General features: G+C 38.1%; 1 protein-coding gene across 5 annotated transcripts in view; it reads left to right on the top strand.

Moving 5' to 3' along the window:
* gabrg3 (gamma-aminobutyric acid type A receptor subunit gamma3) overlaps positions 1–24584 on the top strand; it is a 91388-nt gene that overhangs the window by 31002 nt on the left and 35802 nt on the right. For all 5 annotated transcript variants that reach the window (XR_014274892.1, XM_082525216.1, XM_082525217.1 and 2 more), the window contains one exon: positions 8320–8387. Coding sequence is in view for 4 of the 5 variants with exons in the window: in XM_082525216.1 (XP_082381342.1) it covers positions 8320–8387 (68 nt within the window). In the remaining variant the exon portion in view is untranslated. The remainder of the gene's footprint in view (positions 1–8319; positions 8388–24584) is intronic.

Raw genomic sequence — 24584 nt, 5'->3', positions numbered from 1 at the left:
TTTTTAAGGTCAGCTGTGATTCTTTTTTAAAACGAACTTGCATTGAGCTACAAAAACTATGAAGCTACATCTCCTTCACTGAAACATTTCAGAGGGTTGTATTTGTAATTCTGCAAAAACTCTGGTACATGTTCTTTTTCATTTTTGTGTATAATGTGTCCTTTTTATTATGTAGCTGATTGTCTTGATTTTTATGTTTTCTTCTTTTATTTTTTTTATTTTTGTTAACCCATTTTACACTGATCTATGAATCATTCAAGCATAAAAAAGGCGCCTAAAAGGAATGAAACACTGTTAATCCCACATAACATAACAAACAAGTATGAACCAATTCTAAAAATGTACCTTTAGGGACTTTGTTACAAGCAGTATGTCACAAAAAATAGTTTTCTAATTTCTTTAGCTGAATCATTGAAAAATGCCAAAGATAATGCAGCTCGACAGGCATAAAACAGATTTTTTTGGACTAACAAGGTGATTCTCAAAGAGCTATTAGCTCAAAACTTGGTCTGTCTCAGCATGGTGTGCAGCGTGTCCTTTAAAAATAAATAAAGGAACTGGACAAGTAGAGGACAAAAGCAGAAGTAGCAGGCCTAAAAAATTATCTAAAGCAGATGAACAGTATCTGAAAGTCATGTCCTTAAGAAATAGGAAAGATAACAGCAGAGACCTGACACAGCAGCTGAGAGAAGCATTTGGACCTTCAGTTGATCTGAAGACATATCGGCTGTCAACGAGTCATTCTTAGGGAAACAGCGAAAAAAGGCTGTGGTATGCCAAGTTACACAAGAACTGGACTGAAATCAGTGACAAGAGGTTTGATGAAGTGAAGAATCCAAATGTGGAATTTATGGTTCAGACAGCTCAGGCTGTGTGAAGAGTAAAAGTGGTCAGACAGTAAGCACAGTATTGAATCTTTCATACGTTACAAATATTAGAAGCACAAACAGAGAACCAATATTCTTTTATAAAATATAACAATCATTTTAGTTGCTAAATGGCTCGAGACATTTGAGGGTTTAATTTGTAATCAAAATGCTCACTTGCCCTTTGAAAACCTCGACCTCCACAGTATGACATCACAGTACTTCCTGTTGAACTTTTTAGGTCAGTGATTCATGCTGATCCATTTAAGCATAAGAAAAGCACAGTTACACAGCAGTATACCTTTATATAATGATAGATGTACTATGACTCACGTGTGCAATCAGAAGAAGGGGAAATTTTGGGGTCACTTTAAGTCATTGTTTTTCTGCTTGTTTGACCCTTGTCTCCATCTCTGTTGACTGTTATAAAATACTGAGAGTGTGACTCTTCCTTATTTGAAGACTGACCTCATGATGAGTTTTTTGTTTTGAAAAAGAAAATTGACCGGTGTTTCTCATGTATGCGTGCTGTTCAGGAGCGATTAGCACAGGTGAGGAAACGAGCAGCACGAGTGTGTTGCTGCCCAACTATCAGGGTTAATTGTGTCCAATTACTTTGTTGCCTGGGCGGTCGCTCTGCTGCCAGCACGTATCCTGTTGCAGTCACTGACATAATCATCTGACAGCTTCCACACACTTCACCTGTAGGAGTGTAAGTACTTGCAGCCTGGCCTATGTGGTGGTGGTGTTAAAAAAAGTTATGATGAGAGGTTTTGGACAAATATTCCAGATATTTTTACATTTTACCTCAGATCAATTTAGTTTGCTCACCAGGTGTTGTGCCATTATGAATATAGTGGCCTTGAAAAGCTGCCTCAGCGGGAGCTCTCCAGAAATGTTCTCTCATGTGCCACCTGTTAGCATGTGAAGCGAATGCTGGAAGGGAGACTGGCAGGTGTAAAAAATTCTCGCTGTGCATTTAATTGGCTGAGACATGAAGACTCTAAAGACAGGTAATGTAAAATGATGGAAGAGCTCATGTACAGACAGGGCCAGGCTCCAGTGCAAACCTGAAGCAAGATTAGCTAATGTCTCTATAGACCTGTTCATCATGCTCTGCCCACTCTAATGGCAAATAAATCTCACAACAGGCTTCCCTTCATTGGAGGAGCGTATAAATGTCTCCAAGTGCCCGTTCACCAGTGCACAACTGATCGCACACTTTTTAATGTGTTGGTATTTGATCTGAACAGTACAACATATTTAATGGAACCACAGATAGTATTCTCTGATGGCTGCATGGATAAATAACCTACACACTAATGCTAATTAATTTCTAGTTCATGCCATCTCTTTCCCTAAAGTTAATGAGCTGTCTCCATCTACTGATTGACTAGTCACAGCCTAACTGTTGCTAAGTGGTACTGTATGCAGGTGCTGAATTACAGCCTGCCACCCAATTATACTGTACATAATGAAGAAAGTAATGTAATGCAGCTTCACTGCCAAAGATACACATCTTCAATGAGACATAATTAAATACTGAACTAGATTTTGTTTGTAGTCTCTTACAGCCCACTCAGTTCGATCTATTCTTGCTGGAGTGGAAGACAAGAAAAACTTTCCATTTATGCTCAATTCTGTGTGTATAATGATATGAGTGGCAGACTTTGTGAATGTCTCTTATTTCAAAACTGTGGTTTCTTCATTTCTGGGAGAACTAGCCGTTTCTTGATAAGGCAAGACTGACAGACTTGTCGCTTGCGCCTACTGGTTATGCAAAATCAGAAAAATTGCCAGAAGAATCTCCGCCGATGAGTCGTGAAGCAAGGTTTTAGAATTGGAAAATTTTTAAGTTGTACAAATGCTGATTCACCTGTTTGTGTCATGATATGCAAGGGTAGATTGTGTGAAGAGAAAGAGGTGGAACCAAATGCAGACAACGGAGAGGTGGAAGCCTTTAGAATAGAATAGAATAGAATTCAACTTTATTGTCATTGCACATGCACAGGTACAGGGCAATGTTTTCTTTATTGTTGGCTGCACAAAATACTACAAAGCAAAAGGCAAGAGGAGACTGGGATGACTAATAAAAACATAAACTGCAGAAAGCTAAACACAGAAAACCAATACTTGAAAACCTGAGACCTGGATGGAACCTTTGACTTGACAAGACAAGACAGCTGATATGACGAGACAAAGGGGAAACTCAAAACACGGGACACGGGACGCGAGACTGTTAAAGTAAAACAGGAACCAAGAGATGTGCACAAAAATGCAGACTTGACATTGTGACATATGGAAGAGACACAACTGGGAAACAGATGAATAAACATAAAGACAGAACCAAACCTACACTGGAGACATGACCCACTAAACATGGGAGGCCCATTTATGACCTGTCATTTTATTTGCCATTAGAATATTTTAAATTTCATAACTATTTCCTGCCATGAATTTGTGAATATATTTCTTTTCATGCAGGAATTGGCCTGTTAGTCTGGCTAATGGTTTCCAGGATTATGGAAAATTGCCTGAAAATATGTATGTTTTTTTTTTTAAAAACATTAGAATCATTGATTTGGTTGTAATTTGGTGGCAATTATTCCATAATTAGGCATCTCGTTTTGGCTCGTTTTTGTAGTCACACAAGGGAAAATAGTGGCACAACCAAAATTGTGATGGTGTGCATTGCCTTTGAAATGGTTATTCCAAAGACATGCACCTGGTCTGCAACCACACAGACTTATGCTTTTCTCTGATCACACATAGTTTTATCAAAGTTTTAAAATAAGTCTGACATTTACAAGGTCACCTACAATTATCCAGCCTGTAGTCCATGTTCAGATTTTTCTGGATGATACACTTTTAAAAACATATTAAAAGACAATTAAAGCTGAAAATAGGATATTTTTATAGAAACAGATCTCAATTCGCTAGGATGGTGAACCCCAGCAAATCGAAGAGAGTATGTATTGCATGTCTGTCAGTGACAAAGCTCTGCTGCAATGACTGCCTCCTTACCGCCGCTCCTTGATTGAATTTAAACAAAGAACTTACAGATCGAAATTTTTAAGGTTAGCTGTGATTCTTTTTTAAAACGAACTTGCATTGAGCTACAAAAACTATGAAGCTACATCTCCTTCACTGAAACATTTCAGAGGGTTGTATTTGTAATTCTGCAAAAACTCTGGTACATGTTCTTTTTCATTTTTGTGTATAATGTGTCCTTTTTATTATGTAGCTGATTGTCTTGATTTTTATGTTTTCTTCTTTTATTTTTTTTATTTTTGTTAACCCATTTTACACTGATCTATGAATCATTCAAGCATAAAAAAGGCGCCTAAAAGGAATGAAACACTGTTAATCCCACATAACATAACAAACAAGTATGAACCAATTCTAAAAATGTACCTTTAGGGACTTTGTTACAAGCAGTATGTCACAAAAAATAGTTTTCTAATTTCTTTAGCTGAATCATTGAAAAATGCCAAAGATAATGCAGCTCGACAGGCATAAAACAGATTTTTTTGGACTAACAAGGTGATTCTCAAAGAGCTATTAGCTCAAAACTTGGTCTGTCTCAGCATGGTGTGCAGCGTGTCCTTTAAAAATAAATAAAGGAACTGGACAAGTAGAGGACAAAAGCAGAAGTAGCAGGCCTAAAAAATTATCTAAAGCAGATGAACAGTATCTGAAAGTCATGTCCTTAAGAAATAGGAAAGATAACAGCAGAGACCTGACACAGGAGCTGAGAGAAGCATTTGGACCTTCAGTTGATCTGAAGACATATCGGCTGTCAACGAGTCATTCTTAGGGAAACAGCGAAAAAAGGCTGTGGTATGCCAAGTTACACAAGAACTGGACTGAAATCAGTGACAACAGGTTTGATGAAGTGAAGAATCCAAATGTGGAATTTATGGTTCAGACAGCTCAGGCTGTGTGAAGAGTAAAAGTGGTCAGACAGTAAGCACAGTATTGAATCTTTCATACGTTACAAATATTAGAAGCACAAACAGAGAACCAATATTCTTTTATAAAATATAACAATCATTTTAGTTGCTAAATGGCTCGAGACATTTGAGGGTTTAATTTGTAATCAAAATGCTCACTTGCCCTTTGAAAACCTCGACCTCCACATACTTTTCATTGCACAGTATGACATCACAGTACTTCCTGTTGAACTTTTTAGGTCAGTGATTCATGCTGATCCATTTAAGCATAAGAAAAGCACAGTTACACAGCAGTATACCTTTATATAATGATAGATGTACTATGACTCACGTGTGCAATCAAAAGAAGGGGAAATTTTGGGGTCACTTTAAGTCATTGTTTTTCTGCTTGTTTGACCCTTGTCTCCATCTCTGTTGACTGTTATAAAATACTGAGAGTGTGACTCTTCCTTATTTGAAGACTGACCTCATGAGTTTTTTGTTTTGAAAAAGAAAATTGACCGGTGTTTCTCATGTATGCGTGCTGTTCAGGAGCGTGCTGTTCAGGAGCGATTAGCACAGGTGAGGAAACGAGCAGCACGAGTGTGTTGCTGCCCAACTATCAGGGTTAATTGTGTCCAATTACTTTGTTGCCTGGGCGGTCGCTCTGCTGCCAGCACGTATCCTGTTGCAGTCACTGACATAATCATCTGACAGCTTCCACACACTTCACCTGTAGGAGTGTAAGTACTTGCAGCCTGGCCTATGTGGTGGTGGTGGTGTTAAAAAAAGTTATGATGAGAGGTTTTGGACAAATATTCCAGATATTTTTACATTTTACCTCAGATCAATTTAGTTTGCTCACCAGGTGTTGTGCCATTATGAATATAGTGGCCTTGAAAAGCTGCCTCAGCGGGAGCTCTCCAGAAATGTTCTCTCATGTGCCATCTGTTAGCATGTGAAGCGAATGCTGGAAGGGAGACTGGCAGGTGTAAAAAATTCTCGCTGTGCATTTAATTGGCTGAGACATGAAGACTCTAAAGACAGGTAATGTAAAATGATGGAAGAGCTCTTTGCTATGCAAATGTGAACACTCGTGGCAGCAGTGTGTCACAGCTGTCACTTAGCTGTTAAAGCTTGAGGTTTAAATGACACTTTTACACCTGTCCATGAAATGACCGAGAGCAGCAGAGGCGGGGAAAGCCAGGGGTGTCCCTCCATGAATAAGGCAGGCTGGTGTAAATTAATTAAAGAAAAGAAGAAAGGAAGTCCTTTAAGTTGTTGTGTTTGGAATGTGTGTATCGATGTATATTGATGGTGGTTGCAAAAAAATGAAGACTGAGGCAACTTCCTGGTGTGAAAATTGTTGGCTCAGTGTGTTACAGCCATAATTACCAGATTGTACAGATGCAGCCAGCCAATCTCATCTTATTTGAAAGCCTAGCATGTATTTAGTAAGTTATCAGTTGCTGTATACATATCACCTAATACGAGCCCTTCTAGGTGGCTTGGTGGATCCATAGATCAATCAAATATTAGACTGGATGTAAATTTTGGAAAACAAGAAGCAAATACAAACACCACCCACTGAACACTGGACGTGGGATAGACATGCATTGGGTTCATCAGTCCATGACCAATTCTGGACATCTATACAATGTCCAAACTAGGTCCACAAATTGGACGTCCAAGCATGACCCAACTTGGAGGTCAATATGATGTTCAACATTTGAACTTTGGACTGGGTAGTTTTTTGTGGTTTATTCATTTAAATTAATCAACTTATTTGTTTTTAACCAGGTCAAACTGTAATTTATTAAAATGTGTTGAAATAAGTTTAAAAGAACATTTGCATTATATATGGTTCATTTTTTACAGTTATCCTGTTTTATTGTGAAGAATGAATGAAGATTGTGGTTGTGATCAGTAGCTAGACTGAGAGAAGTTGCGACAAAAAGTATGAGAGTTAGTCCAGTTCATACACAAACACTTGCACAATCTGCTAGATAGTCTTTGTCGATATAGCCATTGTGCAAACTTCCTGTGAGAAGCTGGGGACATTTCTGCTCCAAATTCACCATGCAGCTGCTCACTTTTGTTTTAGCATCAAGAGCCCGCACCAACCATCCACTGATTATGGACCATCACTCTGCATTCCTTTACACATAACTGTTTCCCATGTTTCCAGGGGGTGGGGAACAGGTCCTCCACCCTCTGGAAACATGGGACTACAGAGCCCCTAGAAGCAGTATAAAAGTGCCATCTAAAATGAGCCTAAGTTTGACATTGAAATAATTTCTGTCATTAATCCAACATCTCTTTGCACAGTGGGCGGATGTTTTAAGCTTTGTTTACATATAGTGTATACTCTTTGCAGGCCACAGTCACTGACATGCTGTGGTTACATAGATAACCCTCATCATGTGTAATATTAATCATATTATATAATATTATATTAATGATTTCCTTAAGTTGAGAAACATTTTATGTTACCTGTGAATTAAGGTCACCACAGTCACACAAACACAAGTCTTTTAAGCCTATTTTCCATTAGTACCTACTATTTTTTTGAAGCCATTTTTCCCATTGCCGGGTTTCAAAAATGGCGGTTTTGATTTTCATGAAGGAGACACTCTCATGACTCATTAAGAGATGCTACTGACCAGCCAATCGGTGGCATGCAGTCTGACAACGCCACATTTTAGTACCTGTTCGGATCGCTTGGAACTAAAAAAGTACCTGGTACCAGGTACCTAATGGAAAAACCTGAAAACTGTGGTGAACCGTGTCGAGTCAATCTAAGTAGGTCACTGGTATATAAATAGCAACAAACTGTGTTCAGGAATATTGTGAAGGTAAAACTGTGTGACGTGTCTCCTCAAGTCTGTGGTTAAATAATTATATTATGCTGTGATTAGATTAGTAGCTTACAAACTAACCGTTTTGCTCTGTTAGCTTCTTGCTACCTGTGCTGATGACCTCATGTCAGATTTTGGCATTTTTAATTTGTTTTGTCATTTACTACCTTCATATGATATAGAAACATCAGTCCACATCCACTGGTCCAGTCAGAGATGGAGGCTCCAATGGTTTATCACTTAATTGCATTTAGCTGGTGTCTCGGGTGTAATTCAGCTCACGATTAGCTGGCGAGGGTGAAAACCTGCAGGGAAAAGTGGGACCAAGACCCAGTGGACTACTTCTGATTTTCCTCTGATATTCTACATGGAGTTGTCTTTGTCTGAAATTAAAGTGTAATTCTGCGCTGCACTGTGGTGCAGTCTGTGGCCCGTTGGTGAAAACGCAGCATAATTGCTGCATTAAAGATTTTTAACAACCAGAACTTCCAGAGGGTTGCTTCTCTCAGCAGCTGCTCATTCTTTAAATAATTCTGAACAGTAAATTTTCATTAATGCATCTTCGCTCTGCTTCTCTTTGATTTACAAAGAGGCAGGTATGGTTTTTAAATGTCTCAATCAGCACTGATTTTCTTTACCCTTTTTCTTCTGTTTCCCCTGCAGTTAAACCAACTGTCATTGACGTTGATATATACGTGAACAGTATCGGGCCAGTTTCTTCAATAAATATGGTAAGTCAGACCTTTCTCCATTAATCTACATGAAATTATATGTACATGTGGGTTTATGAGGAATACACAGTGCACAGGTTGAAAGGTGAGAGTGTCTCAGCAGCAGCAGCTGATTCAAACTTTTGGATGTCAGCGACTGACACTTGAACTAATTCAGAACAGTTTACCTGTCTGTGTGCAGATAAAGATATTTTAGGTCCATCCTAACACAAATATGTTTACCTGTTTTTGGTACTCACCATTTATAAGATAATTTCACTGGAACAGCTTATACAACATGGCCAAAATTCATTATGAATTTTGAATGATATTAATATTTATCTCTGAGAGTTTGTTTTTTTTCTCCTAATGGATCTGTCGGGCATAATAGAGAGTGGATATTCCTAATATGGTCATCTCGGGGCATGGCAGTGCTGCGAGTACATAAGTTCCAGTCACCTGCTGGTTTGCAGGAGACAGCCAATCAGATAAAAGCTACCTTAAAGGGAGACAGCTTGTTTCAGACACCGAGTCTGGTTTTGAGCTGTGCTCATACAAAGCTGTGCGGTGCGCTCGGGAATTGAGCATAATAGGTCTAATTCTCCTGCTGGTACCAAAACAAATGCAGAACAACCTCTTTATCTTTCATCTTAAAGCATCACCACCTCATTTATCTGTCAAATCTGTTTCCATAACTTATTATTTAGCAGTTACTTACTTAACAGTTATTTACTAACTGTTATCTTTTCAAGCAGCAACATATGAATATATGTAACTTTCCACTTTGATGATTTTAATGTACAAACATATCTAATCAGTATATAATAGTATTTTAGCATTTAGTGCAGTATTTAGCACTTTTTCCCCCTCTGTTGTGCAGTATAAGGGTTATATTTTATTTTAACATGTTGGCTTTAAAATTTAATCTGAAGTTATTCCAAAACTTGCATATATTGCATAAATAAATGTAACACTTCTTATAGTTTAAATTCTCTCCTTACATTTCTGCATGTATTATGCGCAGCATAATTCTGCTTAAAGCATAGCCTTGTTCGTTATCTTTTATGTTTCCTCCAATCCTCAATATAAAAGAAGAAAAGAAAGAAAAAGTGCAAGGACAACATACAAATATCACAAGAAATCAGCACAGAAAAATGAAAATGAAATGAATAAATAAAACCTCATCTCCCAGAGGCTGAGGAGCCTGCAGCATGAGAGGCTTAAATGCTGTCAAATCAGAGGGATGAGATCAGTTTGGATGTAGGAAGAGGAGGAAAGCATACAAATTGTTAAGAGAGGTGAGAGATGGTCACTTTTAACACACTTAGAGTGTATGTGAAGAATGAGGGAGGGGCTTCTGAAGAAGATAGAGAGAGGACTGATGGTCTGATAAGCTGAGGGATGTGAGTTGCTTAGTTTAAAAAGGAAGAACTGCTGAGCCAAACAAAAAACAGGATCATTTCTGTGTGGCATTAAGTCTGTAAAATAAGAGAAGTAAGTGAGGACAAAGGTAAGGCCTGCAATGCTTCATCATAAAATCCATCGTTTGGTTAATTACTGTAGTTTTTTTCTAATGCCAGTATGACATACTATTACTGCTGTTACTGGTTTAGTCAGGTGTGTTAGGCTGTCTGTTCACAGATTGACACTGAAATAAGGAATTTTAGTTCTTCATCTTTGTTACTGTTCTTTAAGCAGCATTAGCAAAACCTTGAGGAAAAAATTATTTAAATTGTGATGCTCACAAAGCATTCATGCAAGAGATTTTATGTGGTTTGTAAACTTTCACAGCCCTGGTCTCAGAGCTTCTGCTTCCATTGTGCCATAATGGCCCCTTTAAAAAATGTGTTGCCTCTATTTAGTCTTTTGGAGGCTCACCTCTTCGCCATATTTCCTCCTCCTTTGGTGTTTCAGCAGTCTGCTGCTCTCCAGTCCTGATTGTAAAAGGAATGCAGTCAGCACGTGCCAATCAATAAATCCATCCAAATCTCTCATTTTTGATAACATGATATGATTAACACATAATCTATCAATTTCTTTATACACTGATTCAGCCAATTGCTTGAACGCATTGGCATATATGAGATTGCAGAAAAGCAAATTATCGATCTTTTGCTGCCTAAACAGTCATCAAAGTTTGATGCCAACACTACGGGTTGCCAGCTATAGGCTAATATTTAATACAGCAAAAGATGTCAATCAGCAATTTATTGATTTTTAATCCTGCTTCACAACCACATCACTTCCTTTTTTATTAACTTTTCCCCTTTTAATGTTGTATTAAGTGCTTTAACAATCAGTCTCCTTTTTATGCATTTTCATGAGCTTTGTCTATCTCTGACTTATTTCACACAAACTACTCTTTGCTCTCTTCTTAAATGTAAATAAATATTGATTTATTTCATTAATAAAGAAGGGACAAGGAATATAACCCAGTAGATAAATATGGTCTTCTTTACGAGCACGGTTAGTTCCGTTACACCTTAGATAAGCCTGGGGACATTTTGTGCCACTCCATTTTCTTTTTTTATTTTCATGCTGTTTTGGTTGTGCTGAATAAATATATAAAGTGGGTTATCCATAATATATAAATATAATATATTTTTTCCAGGTGATTTGTTTTTTTGTTTTTGTTTTTTCATTTTAGAATTGTTGCCTCAGTTCCTTAAATTGGCTTAAAATAGCTAAGCTATGCAAAAACGGCCAAATTTTATCCTAAAGCCCAAAAATGCCCCATTGAAAATCATCAGTCATGATCCCACATTTATCTTGACATTAACTAATGCGTTCCTTTATGTTCGGATTTTATTTTGGACTACTTGCCTTCAATTTTTATATTTTCCACCTTTTACCGTTCAAAGCATGCACATTTCACACTTTTTCTATTTTCTGCAAGAGTGCCTTGCTACTAAAATGTGTGTGTGTGTGCTCCTATTTGTGTGTGTGAGTGTGTGAGAGAGAGAGAGAGAGAGAGATGTTCACCTTCAAGTTTTTTCTCTTAGAAGGTGACGCTCGGGTTTATAAAATAATTCAATAACAGTAAATGATCAGTAACCTGTCAGAGCTTTAAAGATCTCTTAGCAGCAAGAACCAAAACAAAATTTGACAGTGTTTTGCACTGCACCCATGCTTAAAGTATGGTCAGTAGTGCAAGAGCTGTCAGTTTGGAGATTGCAAGACTTTGCAGCACACAGGAGGCTCTGGAAATGCTTGTGCAAAATATTTGTGAAGGTGATGCCTCATCCTCCTCTGAGGACTGAAGCTGACATGGAGGAGGCCTCAGTGGTAGAAACAGACCATCTAGAATCCAACTCTGACTCATCTGAAGGTGAAAGTGGAGAGGAGTTGAAGCAGTGACAGGATGGACTTCTCCATCTCCATATTTTGGTCCTCTACAAAAACTACAACACTCTGCTACATGCCAGCAGGAAGAGGTTAAACCCGGGACCAACACACCATGCCACCAGCTATGCACTGCTGCTGATGGATGAAATCCTGCAGCAAATTGTGGCCATGACAAACCTGCTTGGGAAAGACTAAATACTATGTTTATGAAACTACTGTGATATAACCATATCCAGTATTGTCTCGGCTATAGCCTAAACCAGGCCCAGATGTACTCAAAGCTAAATGCTAGTGTTAGCTCGCTTCAGTTTTCTAAAACAAGCACGTGTGTTTAGTTATTCTGGGTGGTTAAACCATCTCATGTGTAACATACATGTGTAAGCTGTTCCACCCATCCATTATCAACTTTTCTGCTGGCTGTCAGTTCAACAGTCTTCACACACCCACACACAGTTTTTCCAAAGTCTAATCAGCAAAATTAGGCAAAAACACCTCTGTGGTTGCACCATGGGTTAGCCGCGGGCTTTAACCTTGTCATCACTGTTGCCACTTGAGTGACTTTGTCACAGATGATGAATGTACAGACGCTTTTAGTCACTTTATTTCACAAAAAAAAAAAAGAGGAAAGAAAAAAAGATTTCGTTGTAGCTGCAGACATCAGCGTTTTCCTCAAACCTGATACAGCTCTCGAGCTTTGCTGTTGGTGCAAACTGAAAGCTACTTTTTGTCACAGTGTCTGGAAGAGGAAAGTGCAGTGCTTGCACAGACCTGTGTGACCCAGAAGAAAAGCAGGAAATAAATTAGATCTGCTTGTGTTCAGATACAAACCAAATCCTCCTGTCAGAGGAGAATCATTGTGACATGCTTACTTGTTCCTGTATTGATCCATTTTGTCATGCTGAATGTTTCACTGTTGCTTTGATGTTCTGACTTCAGTAAATGAAAAGCAAGCCTTGAAGTTTATATTTGGGATATTTGAGACAGTGGGAGAAATATCTTTTGACCCTGTGCTTAATTTGTGAGTATGCTTAACTAACAAAGAAATGAACAGTTTCTAAAGTTTATGGTTCTTTCATTTTATTGGCGAGAGAAAGAATGTCAACCACAAATCCAGAAAAATGTATTTCATGAAACTTAAAAATTCATTTACAAATAAATATTTGATTCTGAAACAAAATATGATTTATTACCTAGTGGAGAAACTCCTGTTGGTAAGCCTTTTCTTGTAGTTGGTCACCAGGGTTGCATACATCTTGGGAGAGAATTTTGCTCACTCCCCTTTACAGAAACTCTCTAAATCATTCAAGTTTCTTGGCTTCCGCTTGGCAACTGAGGTCTGGAGACTTGCTAGGCAACTCCATGACCTTAATTTACTTCTTCTTTAGCCACTCCTTTATAAATTTGGTGGTATGTTTTGTGTGATTGTGATGATGGCAAATCTATCCACAACCAATTTTCAGTCTTCTGGCTGAGTGAAGGAGGTTCTCGTCCAAGATTTTCCAGTACATGGCCCTGTCCATTGGTCTCCCCAATGCAGTGAAGACGCCCTGTTTCCTTATCAAACACAACAGCCCCAAACCTAATGTTTCCATTTCCTCCCAACACAGTGGGTCAAGTTGACGCCAAACAGCTTGAATACAAAGCTGTGCGGTGCGCTCATTTTCTTTTGCGCCTTCTTTTGCACTGCAGCATTTCACTCAATTACAGCATACTTTGTTACCAGCGATGTTTTTGGTGACTGCAGTCTCAACTGCTGTGTAGTGTTGGGCTGATCAACTGCCTTTTATCTTCACCCAAAGAGGCAAGATCTTTGACGGAGTTGCAGACCGAAGGTAACTGATGGTTACATTATTTGGAAATAGGAGAAATATAAAATGACCAACAGTTATCACCTTCTTGTCAGTCTTCTTGCAGATGGTCTTGTAGCCCATGTGCAGGTCTGCAATCTTGTTCCTGATGTGAGGCAGTCTTTGGGCTTTTTCCAGGTGGTGGAGAAGTTTGAATGGAAGAAATTGATTCTATGGACAGGTGTCGTACATGCAGATAATGAAATGATCAGGAGCATCTATAATTAATTGACTGATTGAGAGCCAGAATTCTGACTGGGTTGTCGGAGATCAAATACTTTCTCTCAACTCAATGACGTGCAAAAGTTGCATAAAATTTCTCAATTTTTCTTTTTGGATCTTTGGATTCTTTGTAAGTGAGCAAATGCACAAATTTAGCAAGGGATCAAATAAGTATTTAATTTGTAAATATGTAATTTGTCCTTGAATCAGCTTTACTGCTTATAAAGTGCTCTATAGGCTGTAAAGCACCGTCTCTGCTGTGCAACCAGCTTACAGTATTGTAAATCGTATAGTCACAGAGCAGTTCATGTGGTCACATCAGTTGTCATACTTGTATTGGTTCTAATTACAATGCAACGTTTATTTCAGGGTGCCATGACTTCTCCAAGAGACAGGTGGTGATTAATTCCTTTCTGAAGAAACTCAGCAGACCGTTTTCACATGTCAAAGACTTTTCTGCACACCTGTGGTGACATTTTTAACAATGGCCCGATTAGTGTTCATTTGTTCCCTTATACATTATGCCTAGTCCTGTGACGAAAAGCTGGCAGCGCCTACGTAGAACTCGTGAAGTCGAAGTACTGCCGGAGACAAAATGAAACCCTTCATTCTGAATCTCAAACATTCATACCGAGATGCTAACGTTCTTCCATTCAAGCATAGTTTGTGCGTATCTGTATCTGCGTTCAGAGGTTTGCCAACCAAAGTCACTCCTGTCAAAGCAAGCAGCACAATTTTATTTCTTCACGCATGAATCCAGCAAGCACAGATTAAAAGACATTGTCCAAGTTGTATAGATTTGAACTTTATTATTATTTTTCCAGTTAACGCTTATTTTTATTCTTAAAATGAAGTCTATGAGAAATTAGTCAACCAGAATTTTACAAGAGGTCAATTTGGTCAATTTGAAAAACTGTCTTTGAAGATTATTTATCTTACAACAATCCCTAAATTTGATCAATGTATTTCTATTTTGGAAAGACTTTATGCTTAATGCTAATTGGCATAAATGCTAAGATATCAGGTATTGTCATCATCTTGAACATCATGAGTTAACACTGAATACAGGTGAAATGTGTGGCATTATTTTCACACTAAAGTTTTATCTGAGAACAGATAAAAAAACTTTCATCTTTACAGAAAACACTTAAATGTTTGTCTAACATTGATTAATAGTGTGCTTACTAAAAGCTTGTTCATGTTGCTGGTAAAAACAGCTTTTTGTAGGCTGTTTATTGAATCTCCTGAGGAAATAGTATACCTGATAAATTGCCTGTCTTCTAAACCTGTCAGAAGGAAGCGAGTCCACAAAAGATAATATATTACATGTCATGTCCCAGCTGCTATGAAAAAGTGAGGACAGGACAAGGACTTCTACATGTAAGATTTAATTACAGTACCAAAAGTTCACCCTGTCTTGCAAACACAATGAAGTTCCACTTTGAACAACTTCATTTAAAAAGTGACTTGTAATAACTAAAGAACAGACTCTTCAAACATGCACGACTGTGTCAGGAGATAAGGACTAAAAATTCCACGTCCACTTTAAAGACAGAGTATTCAGATTCGACCCAAATCTGAAGAGAAATTAAAAGTTATTACATTTTTTATTATCATTATTCATTTTTTGTATGTATTCCGGCTATTATTAAAAGCTGAATGTAATGGCTAAACAAAGGTGCTGGAAATGAGTTTATATATATTCACTCCTGTGAAAAAGTTAATTATTGCCTGCTTCCTAATTTTAAATTTTGTTTGGGTTTTTTTTTGCATATTTATCAAATTAAATGTTTCAGATTAAACAAATTTTGATATTAGACAAAGAAAACAAATATTAATACAAAATGTAGTTTTTAAATCATTTAATTAATTAGGGGGGAAACTGTGTGGAAAAATAATTGCTCACTCTTGTTAAATCATGAATTAACTGTGATTAACCCAGACCTGATTACTGCCTGACCTGTCGAATAAAGAAAAAAAATCACTTAAACGGAGGTTGCCTGACAAAGTGAAGTAGGCTAAAAGATCTCAAAAAGCAACATGTCGTCCCGCAATCTAAAGAAACTGAATAACAGATCTTTGGAAAATCTTCTGTGACCTGATGAGAAAAAAGCTGAAGTTTCTGGAAGGTTTGAGTCCCGTCATATCATACAAGTAACGGCAGCAGGAAAAGGAACATCAGAATTCCCCTCTCTACCAGAAAATAGTGAAGGAAAAGGTCCTAAAAAGAAAAGCTAAACAAAAAACGAATGAAGGTTGTGAAGTAGCCTGGATTTAAATCAGACTGAGATACTTTGGCGTGACCTTAAACAGGCTGTTCTGTCAGTGTTTTCTGTTTGGACTTTTGTCAGTATTTAGTTTACATGCATGTTTCCTGTTTTGTTGTGTTAGCCTTTTGTCTGTGCGCATTACGCCAAGTTCTACTTCCATTGTCTCATTAGTTCGATTTAGTTCAGCTGTGTTCTTACCCGTTTCTAATCATTCTCGTCATCCAGTGTATTTAAGCCCTCGGTTTCTCTTAGTTCCTTGTCTCATCATTGTTGGTTCCGCGTGTGTTTCCAGTCCAGTCATTCAGTTTAGTGCAATCTGTCATGTTCTGTTCATTCTGTCTTCATAATAAACACCGTCCACATCCTCAATCAGCCTGCGAATCCTGCATTTGGGTCCCCTCTTCTCTCTCTCCACACACCGACGTGACATGGTCATGCTAAAAAAAACCTCCAGTGTAGCCGAATTAAAACAATTCTGCAAAGGCAAAATTCCTGCATGTGAAAGACTCGTTGCTAGATATCACAAATACTTGATTGCAGTTCTTGCTGCCAAGGGTTGCACAACACGTGCATGTTTCTTTTTTTCAAAGACGAGTAGGCAGGCTTGGATAACCCACTTTTCCTTAATAAAATAAATGATTTTAAAAAAGAGATTTTGTATTCACTCGGGTTATCTTTGTCTAATATTAAAATCTGTTTAATGAGAAATTAGAGGGAAGGTTAATGCTTTTCAGAGTACTGTATTATATTATATATGCATATACACTAAAGAAAGGGGTTTTTTTTTATTAAAAGGTGATCATATTATTTCTGAAAAGAAAACAAGTGACTGTCGTGTCTTCTTTACCTCACTGTGCTGTATTAAGATATAATGAGCTCCTAACTGCTCTCCTGAGCCTGGTGGGTGGAAATCACCAAGCGGCGCTAATCAGTTGATGAAAAGTACAGTTAGAATTGCTTTTATCCCCCCGATGCCCACTACAGCAAGACTCAGCCATACCTCAAACAGAAACAAACTTTTATATTTAAAAAGTACAATTTCAATAATACCTCTGTGGTTTTCTACATGATCTAAATGCTGCTGAAATGAATTAAAGACAGCATGAGGAGGCTTTTGGGGCTTAAACTTTAAGAATTGAAGACTTAATATTACAGAAAAACCACTGGCAGCTTGTTACCAGGACTTTGTCCTATAATTATAAGCAGACTTCTTTTCCATAAGTTGTTTATTTTAAACTGTTGATTTGCTCCTCCAGTTTTTTTTGTCCAAGTAATGGTCTTTCCATTAGTGAAAACTTTGTCGGAGGTAAACTGTAAACTGACATGGTAATTTCCATGTGTTCCTAAGTGAAAGAGTCGATCAGACTGGACTTTTCAGGGCCATGTGTTTGACGCTCCCGAATTAGAATACCATACACCAATGTGTCATACACCTGGATCTCTCAAATGTTCCTCTTGTGCTGGTTTATGGTCATAATTTAGTGTATTTGCATGTCAGTCCCAAAGAAATGTGCTTCTTGTGTAAGGTATTTAATGCAATAAAATCAGCATTTTATGAAGTGCATAAATCAAGATTATGAGGGGTAGGGTCTTTACAATATAAAGCGCCTTGAGGCAACTGCTGCAATTTTGTGCTCTATAAATATTTCATAGTTTATTATATAAACTTCAGTACATTGTATTTTCAGACTCATGTTAAGAACAACCATCACACCACACCACATTAACCAGCAGCCAGAATTAGTTCAGTCAGATCATCTAAACATTATGCACTTGTAAATTCCCCTTTGGATTAGGGTTACCTTGTGATATATTTAATTAAAGTTGGGAAATTAACCACAACACAAGAGAAAACTAACAAGAAACCAAAGACCAATAACGGTGAACATGTAGACAAATGCAGGCGAGCACAGGCAGTACAACACTGCACAAAGAACCCAACAGAAAACACAGACCAGGACAGACCCCATGCCGAGTGTAAAACAATCAGGGTCATGTGGTTTAGAGAAAAGGTGTTGAAAAGGAAAGCATCTAAATGGGGACCGATTTCCAGTAAGCTGTTTAATTTGAAAATAGTGACAGTGAAGCACAGCAAGAAGGAGCTAATCAGAAAAAGCAAAGCTCTGAGACATGTTTTTGTTAGCAGTGAACAATATGCTTAATCAGAGAAGACCAAATCTTTGTAATCATAAAGTAGTTGTGTTAATACAGAACTTGCTGGGAATGCAGTGTCCAAGGAAGCCTCCTGTAAACAAGGAATTCCTGCCAAACAAAAGCCAACAATGCTTTTCTCACTGAGAGCTTCCCACTCACAAGCTGTTTGTTATACACTGGATGACCAGAGAAACACATTATTTATGCCAGCTCATTTCCTGCTGCAGAAAGAAGCTGCTGGCAGAGCTCCTCCAACATCCCTGCTCGTGTGGTTTTCTTTAGCTCCCACCATAACATTAATTTGTAATGTCCCTGCAGTTTGCAGTCACTGTAACTGTTTGGCTCACACCTGCTAGAATACAAAATGACCTTGATCATTTCTCATCCATGGTGTAAAGAACAGTTTTGTAACTGATGGTTTAACAGTTACAAAGCGTCTAGTTGAACAAAGAGAATGTTGCATTTCTTATTTTTACTTTGTGGCTGAAGATTTGGGAAATTAAGCCATCAGCATGAGGATCAAATTATGAGGCTCTCGGTAACACAACATAGAACAGGTCTCTGGAATATTAATATTCTTCACGTGTGGTTCAGTTAGTATTTAATGAACTCAGAAATATCTTTTCTGTTTTTAGCAGTGTTCATAATTTTCATGATACCTGTGCGTACAAAGGATCCTCTTTGTCTTGCCTACTGTTAACAGAAGCAAATTTTCCTAGTAGGAAGGAAGGATTCAGTGTGTTTTTGGTTTGTTCTCTTGCAGAGCAGATTGTCTGATAAAATCTGCAAAACCTGAGGTATCAGTTTCAGTGATGCAGTTATGTGGGAGAGTCTGAGCACCTCTGGGGATGTCACAGTGTGTTGTTTTTGGGAGTTAATGTACAGCCACTGTATCAAAAGACATAAATAATCCTTGGTTTTTTTTCTAATATATTTGTTCTTCACAGTTTATTTAACCCTTTAAGACCTACCATAGAACCAAGTTCGCCAGAGCTTATATTATATTTTTACATGCTGTGGAGCCATTTTTGGGAGCATTTCAAGTTGCTATACATCAATACAACCATTATAGCCCAAACTTTAATAATATGTCTGCATTAGGTGCATAGTAATTACATAAATTGCAAAAAAGTGCAATAAACTACAAAAAAATTGAAAATCGTTTTTGTTTTTTTAACATATATTTCTAGTTAGAGAAATTTAAGAGGCTTATCCCTCAAAACTGTAAATACAAAAAAGTTGCACAAACTAGTTTCCCACCACAGGAAATTTATTTTGAGTGTCTTCATAGTTTTATTTTTGAAATACACCAATTTTTATATACTGCAGGAAAAACGAAAATAAATATTATAGTGCAAATTTGCAAAATAACAGCATATGCATCAAAATAAACTATTTCCAGCAGTGCAATATGAGTCTTAAGCATCCCAGAAACGACACAGAAAGTCATAAAGTCAAACATAACTTTTTAAAACACATAACAAGTAAAACACAAGCTCATAAGGCCCCGATCGTAAAAAACTACATTTCCGCAAAATGACGTCACTTCCGGTTCCGGGCAGGTCATGCGGTCATGTGATAGTTCGCGCTGATGGACGTAGGAAGTGTTACAAACAGCTGATGGATCGGCGAAGCGTGTTTCTGGAATATCATGTTTTTGTTGCTGCAAGTGATTTTTATGCAGTTTTTGCAAAGCTATATGTGGAAGGAAACTGTGACCTAGGACAAGCTGATGGCATAAGATGTAAGTACAACTCCTCCAGTTTCATATGCAAAAAAAATTATTGCGCTAGCTTACTTGGTTGCAGAGCTACCGGGATTTAAAAATAGTTACACAAAACAGAGCGTGCCCGCTCCGATCGGCTGTAAAGGGTTAAGTAATCTAAGAGTCAGCGACTACCTAGTAACCTTGCTTGGCAGTAGCGGTGGGCGATATAAACAATATACGATAGAAACGATATAAATTGGCCAACGATAGAGATTTTGACTATATCGCTCTATCGTGATAGCGCATGTTGATGATGTCATCAAGCTGCGCCTGTTTTGGTCGAAAGCATCGCAGCGCTACAACCATTATCATCTGCAAATTATGGCGGGCGACAGTCATAGCAAAGAGATGAAGCACTTTTGAAATGTGGGGAAAGCCAAAAACTGCGCTTCCTCCACTTCCGTAACATTGATTTATTAATGTTGAATTCTCTCGCAGCTGTTCTGTTCCCATGTTATTGCAGTATATTAATGACTAACCTCGTATTGTGGATGAATAATCCTAATTGTTCTCCTGACTGAAGTTTGGCCCGTGTATAGCATCCTGCTACGCGATTGCATTTGTCCCTAACCACCAGAATCCCTCACGTTAACTTTTATCGAGTGGAAAAAAATTTGGCGTTCATCCTCCAGCTTCACTGTGCTAATGTTATGCTAACATAGCTATGTCGCTAGCAATCACGTAGCACAACATTATATACCAGGTAGTCGAACTTCAGTAACCCTGCAAACGCCACTGCTGTTTAGTTTCCTGTCTTCATTTATGTTGGAAGTGGTAGCAGAGCTGTACGTTTTAATTAGTTTCAAAAATCTCTCAGTCAGAACATGGTATGAAATGTTTAGGTGGAAACTAGCAGGCTAACTTCCTGTTAACTTCTAACTCCGTTAAATCTAATAAATTCTGTTTTCATGGATGCATGGATGTTAAACTTAATGTTACACCTGCTAAAGCAGCAACGCTGATGATTTTATTAAAGATGAAAGAATTTAGACCGTTCGTTTGACTTTGGGACCTGAAGCGGACGGAGTTTTGGACCCAGATTACTCCGCGAAGCTCCTTACTACGGCAGCCGTAATACTCTGAGAATCCATCAAAACATTTTTTAACAGATTTCTGCACACCAAAATCGGTTTGAGGTCAGTAAGCACAACCAGAATTCATACATAAGGCACACTCGATTTTTGAGAAAATTAAAGGATTTTAAGTGTGCCTTATAGTGTGGAAAATACGTTATACAGAAGAAAAGAATATATCGTGATATATATCGTTACCGCACGTGCTTCAAATTATATCGCGATATGGATTTTAGGCCAAATCGCCAGCCCTACTTGGCAGGTATTTTCAGCTTCTGTTAGAGTTTTTCCAGGTCTCGTTCTGGCCCAGTGATGTGACTCTCTGTCCTTGACATTACTGTATTTCAGAAAGTGCCTTCCATCCATACTTTTAGTTTGTTTTTTTTTCTCCCCTGAAAGAAACTTCAACTAACAGCACAAGAATCAAGGTTTGAGAAAACCTTTTATTGGCATATATTCAATTTCTTTAATGACCCTGAAGCCATTCAGACACACAGCATTGCTAACTTCATCAGTCTGCTACTCAGTCTTTTGTTAATATTCCTCATTCCGCTTTAACAGCTTTAGTAAAATATTCTTTTAGCACTAACAGTCATGATGTCTAACATGCATTCAAATTTGTGCAATGATAGAAGTTGTGTATAAAATAATGTCTCTCTCTCTCTCTCTACATAACTTCATCTGATTGGTCATAAGCAGAAGGTCTGAACAGCTCAGACATCTTCACACAGATTTGGCAGTAGAAAAAAAAAGTTGAGCTGTCTGCAACCTGAGCTTTAGTCTCTTAGGAATTATTTGTTCATACAGTGACCTCATCATTGATCATTTGTGTGGTGTCAACAACTACCTTATTTAAGAGGAAGTAACAAAAATACTGGCAGCCACCATTGCTACTCAACAGAAAAGGTCAAAAAAAGCAGAACTGGTCCACCTTTTTCTCTTTTCTCTGGTTTTAGTCCAAGTTTCAGGGACGAGTCACATGTTGGCAGGTTGTAGTTTCATGCAGGAATACCGGAGGAATGCATGCGCTGGGATGTGGTCTCAGAATTATCAGCTGTAGCTGGGCAGTTGATGAAATTAAAAATCTTAATTCATTACCAGTGTCACCTGTATCTGATAAGTTCTCTGCTAACTGGATATGCTGGCCATTATGATCAGTAATGTTCAGAGGACTTAAGGCTGTTGAGTGTTAGCAGAAGGTTTGAAATATATTTTTTTTTAATTGGCTGAAGCAGACTAAAAGACAGAAACACCGGATAGCTTTTTTGTGGGCTGATAAAGTTAACTCAACTCTGAAACATGAATGATAACCAAAATAAACCACAACAACCATTGTTTGCGTGGTCTAGCGATCCATGCTAAAACCATCCTCAGTCCATTTACGTTCAGCAGACTCTTTCAGTGGGAGAAAAAAAACGGAGTGAGGCAGAAACAGGTTTGCATACCACGTCAATGTGTTGAGGTTGACCCAAATGCAGATGAAGACACGGGAATGAACTTGTGATGTTTGCTGAAAACCTGATAAACAAAAGTCACATGAGAAACTACACTTCAAGTTAAAATGATGACAGAGACAGGGAACACGTCCAGAAAACACCACAAGAAATGGCAAAGATCTGGTGAAAACCAGATAACCCAGAACAGTACGCGCAGTCAGTTTTATCACATGCTTGTGATCACGCGTGCCCCGAATCTAAACTGAATCTAAGTGTGAATTATTTGGTTTTCAGCCTTCACCTACTGTATCTGTGCACTTTGAGCACTAGGCCCTACCACATGGATGATAAAGTTAGCCTCCTTCTTACATGTAACCTTTTGCTGCCTTTAATAAGTACAAGAAGAAAACCCTTAGCCGGGAAGGAGTGCCAAGATGACTCAAAGCAGAGGACAGATACAGTATGTACTTTGTGCCTTTTTCTGCATAATCATTAAGTGCCAGCTTCACACTGCAGGGCTGAAGCTGTACACTTTGCCCTAGTTTATCGTTCTTGGTGCAGTGACCCACGCTGAACTTACGAATTGGAAATTAACAATACAACTCTAAAAGGCTACAGATTTTAGCAGGACGATGTTTAGTCAGGCAGGTAATTGCTAGGTAGTTGAAAACAAGGATGTGGCAAGAATGAAAGATACAGCTATTTGTGATTTTCAGAAGAAATACTTGTTCTGAAAGTGCTTCAGTTCAGTTCATGTGAAGTAAAATATAGACTTTATAATCCTTGAAGAACTTGAAGTTGGGCACCAATAGTGCAACCACAATCTTTGGAATAAAGTCGATGAATACCCAAGGGTGAAAATGCAGTTTGCTCTCATTTTTCTTTTATTCTATCCATTATTCTATATTTTCAATTCTATATTCATATGTTGGCACATATCAGCATGCCAGCTCTACTGCTGCCTTTTAATGTCCAGTTAAAAGTCAAGTCTTGTTCACCTTTTCTGAGAAACTCCCATAATAAGGCCTGACCTCAAACTTTTGATAATAGTATACAAAGAAGCAAGATTTATGTATTCATCTAATGTTACCTAAGTTGCCCTATTTTATTTGAAACACTGTCTACACACAAAAGCTAACCAGCTGAACAGAAATGCCAGTTGGGTGTTGATTAAATTAACTGCTCTCTTACGGCTCAGTCAACCGTGTTTATCGATGATTGGGTTTTTTTTTGCTATTCACACCCTCAACCACTTCTAACTATGAGGTGATTGCACAGGCCACCTGGTGGAAGACCCCAAACAGCCAAGTTCTGATCACACACAGTCACTGTCAGTCAGATTAGTAGAGGTTTGCAAATAATTGCCATCTAAATTGTAAATGCAGTCAATCGATCTGAGTCAGTCTGCACCAATGAGCACAACTCGTCTGTGTCCAGTCTTTTTGCAGTAGGGGATTCAGCTCATCTGGTTGCCAACTGGTTGTATTCTTGTCATACTTCTGTTTAGATTTGAGACTACCAAGCAGATATCCCATTTTGTAGTTAAATCACCATCCTGCAGCAAATGCGTCACTAATAGTGGAGGAATTTCAGTTTCAGATCCACAAGGTTCTGGCTGCACTCTGAGTGTAAGTATTTACCATGAATTCTTATGTCAGGGTTTGAATGGAAGGTCCCAAATTCAGACTCAGTTGGGCAGGATAAAGAAAAACTTAACGTAAAGTCCAAAAACCAAAATGCATTCCTCAAGGAGAAGCAGAGAAGCAAAGGAAAATCCTGTTTTAGCCTCCCTTCACTTTAAGTTTTAGGTATCATTTTACAATTTTAGTTCTAACCTTTAGGGCCCTACATGGTCAAGCTCCCCAGTATTTATCTGACCTGCTGAAACCACATTCATCGTCTCGAGCTTTAAGGTCATAAGATCAGAGACTGCTGGTGGTACCACACACTCGTTTTAAAACTCATGGTGATCGGGCCTTTCTGGCAGTGGCACCACGGTTGTGGAATTCTCTTCCACTGTCTCTACGCTGCACGGACTCCATTGATTCTTTTAAAAAACAGCTGAAGACATTTTTATTTAAAAAAAAAAAAGCATTTGATTAA

Source organism: Aulonocara stuartgranti (assembly GCF_965226115.1).
Source record: "Aulonocara stuartgranti genome assembly, chromosome: 23".
In the NCBI taxonomy this organism is placed as follows: Eukaryota; Metazoa; Chordata; class Actinopteri; order Cichliformes; family Cichlidae; genus Aulonocara; species Aulonocara stuartgranti.
Note: the sequence above shows the minus strand (reverse complement) of the source record. Positions and strands in the feature narration are given on the sequence as shown.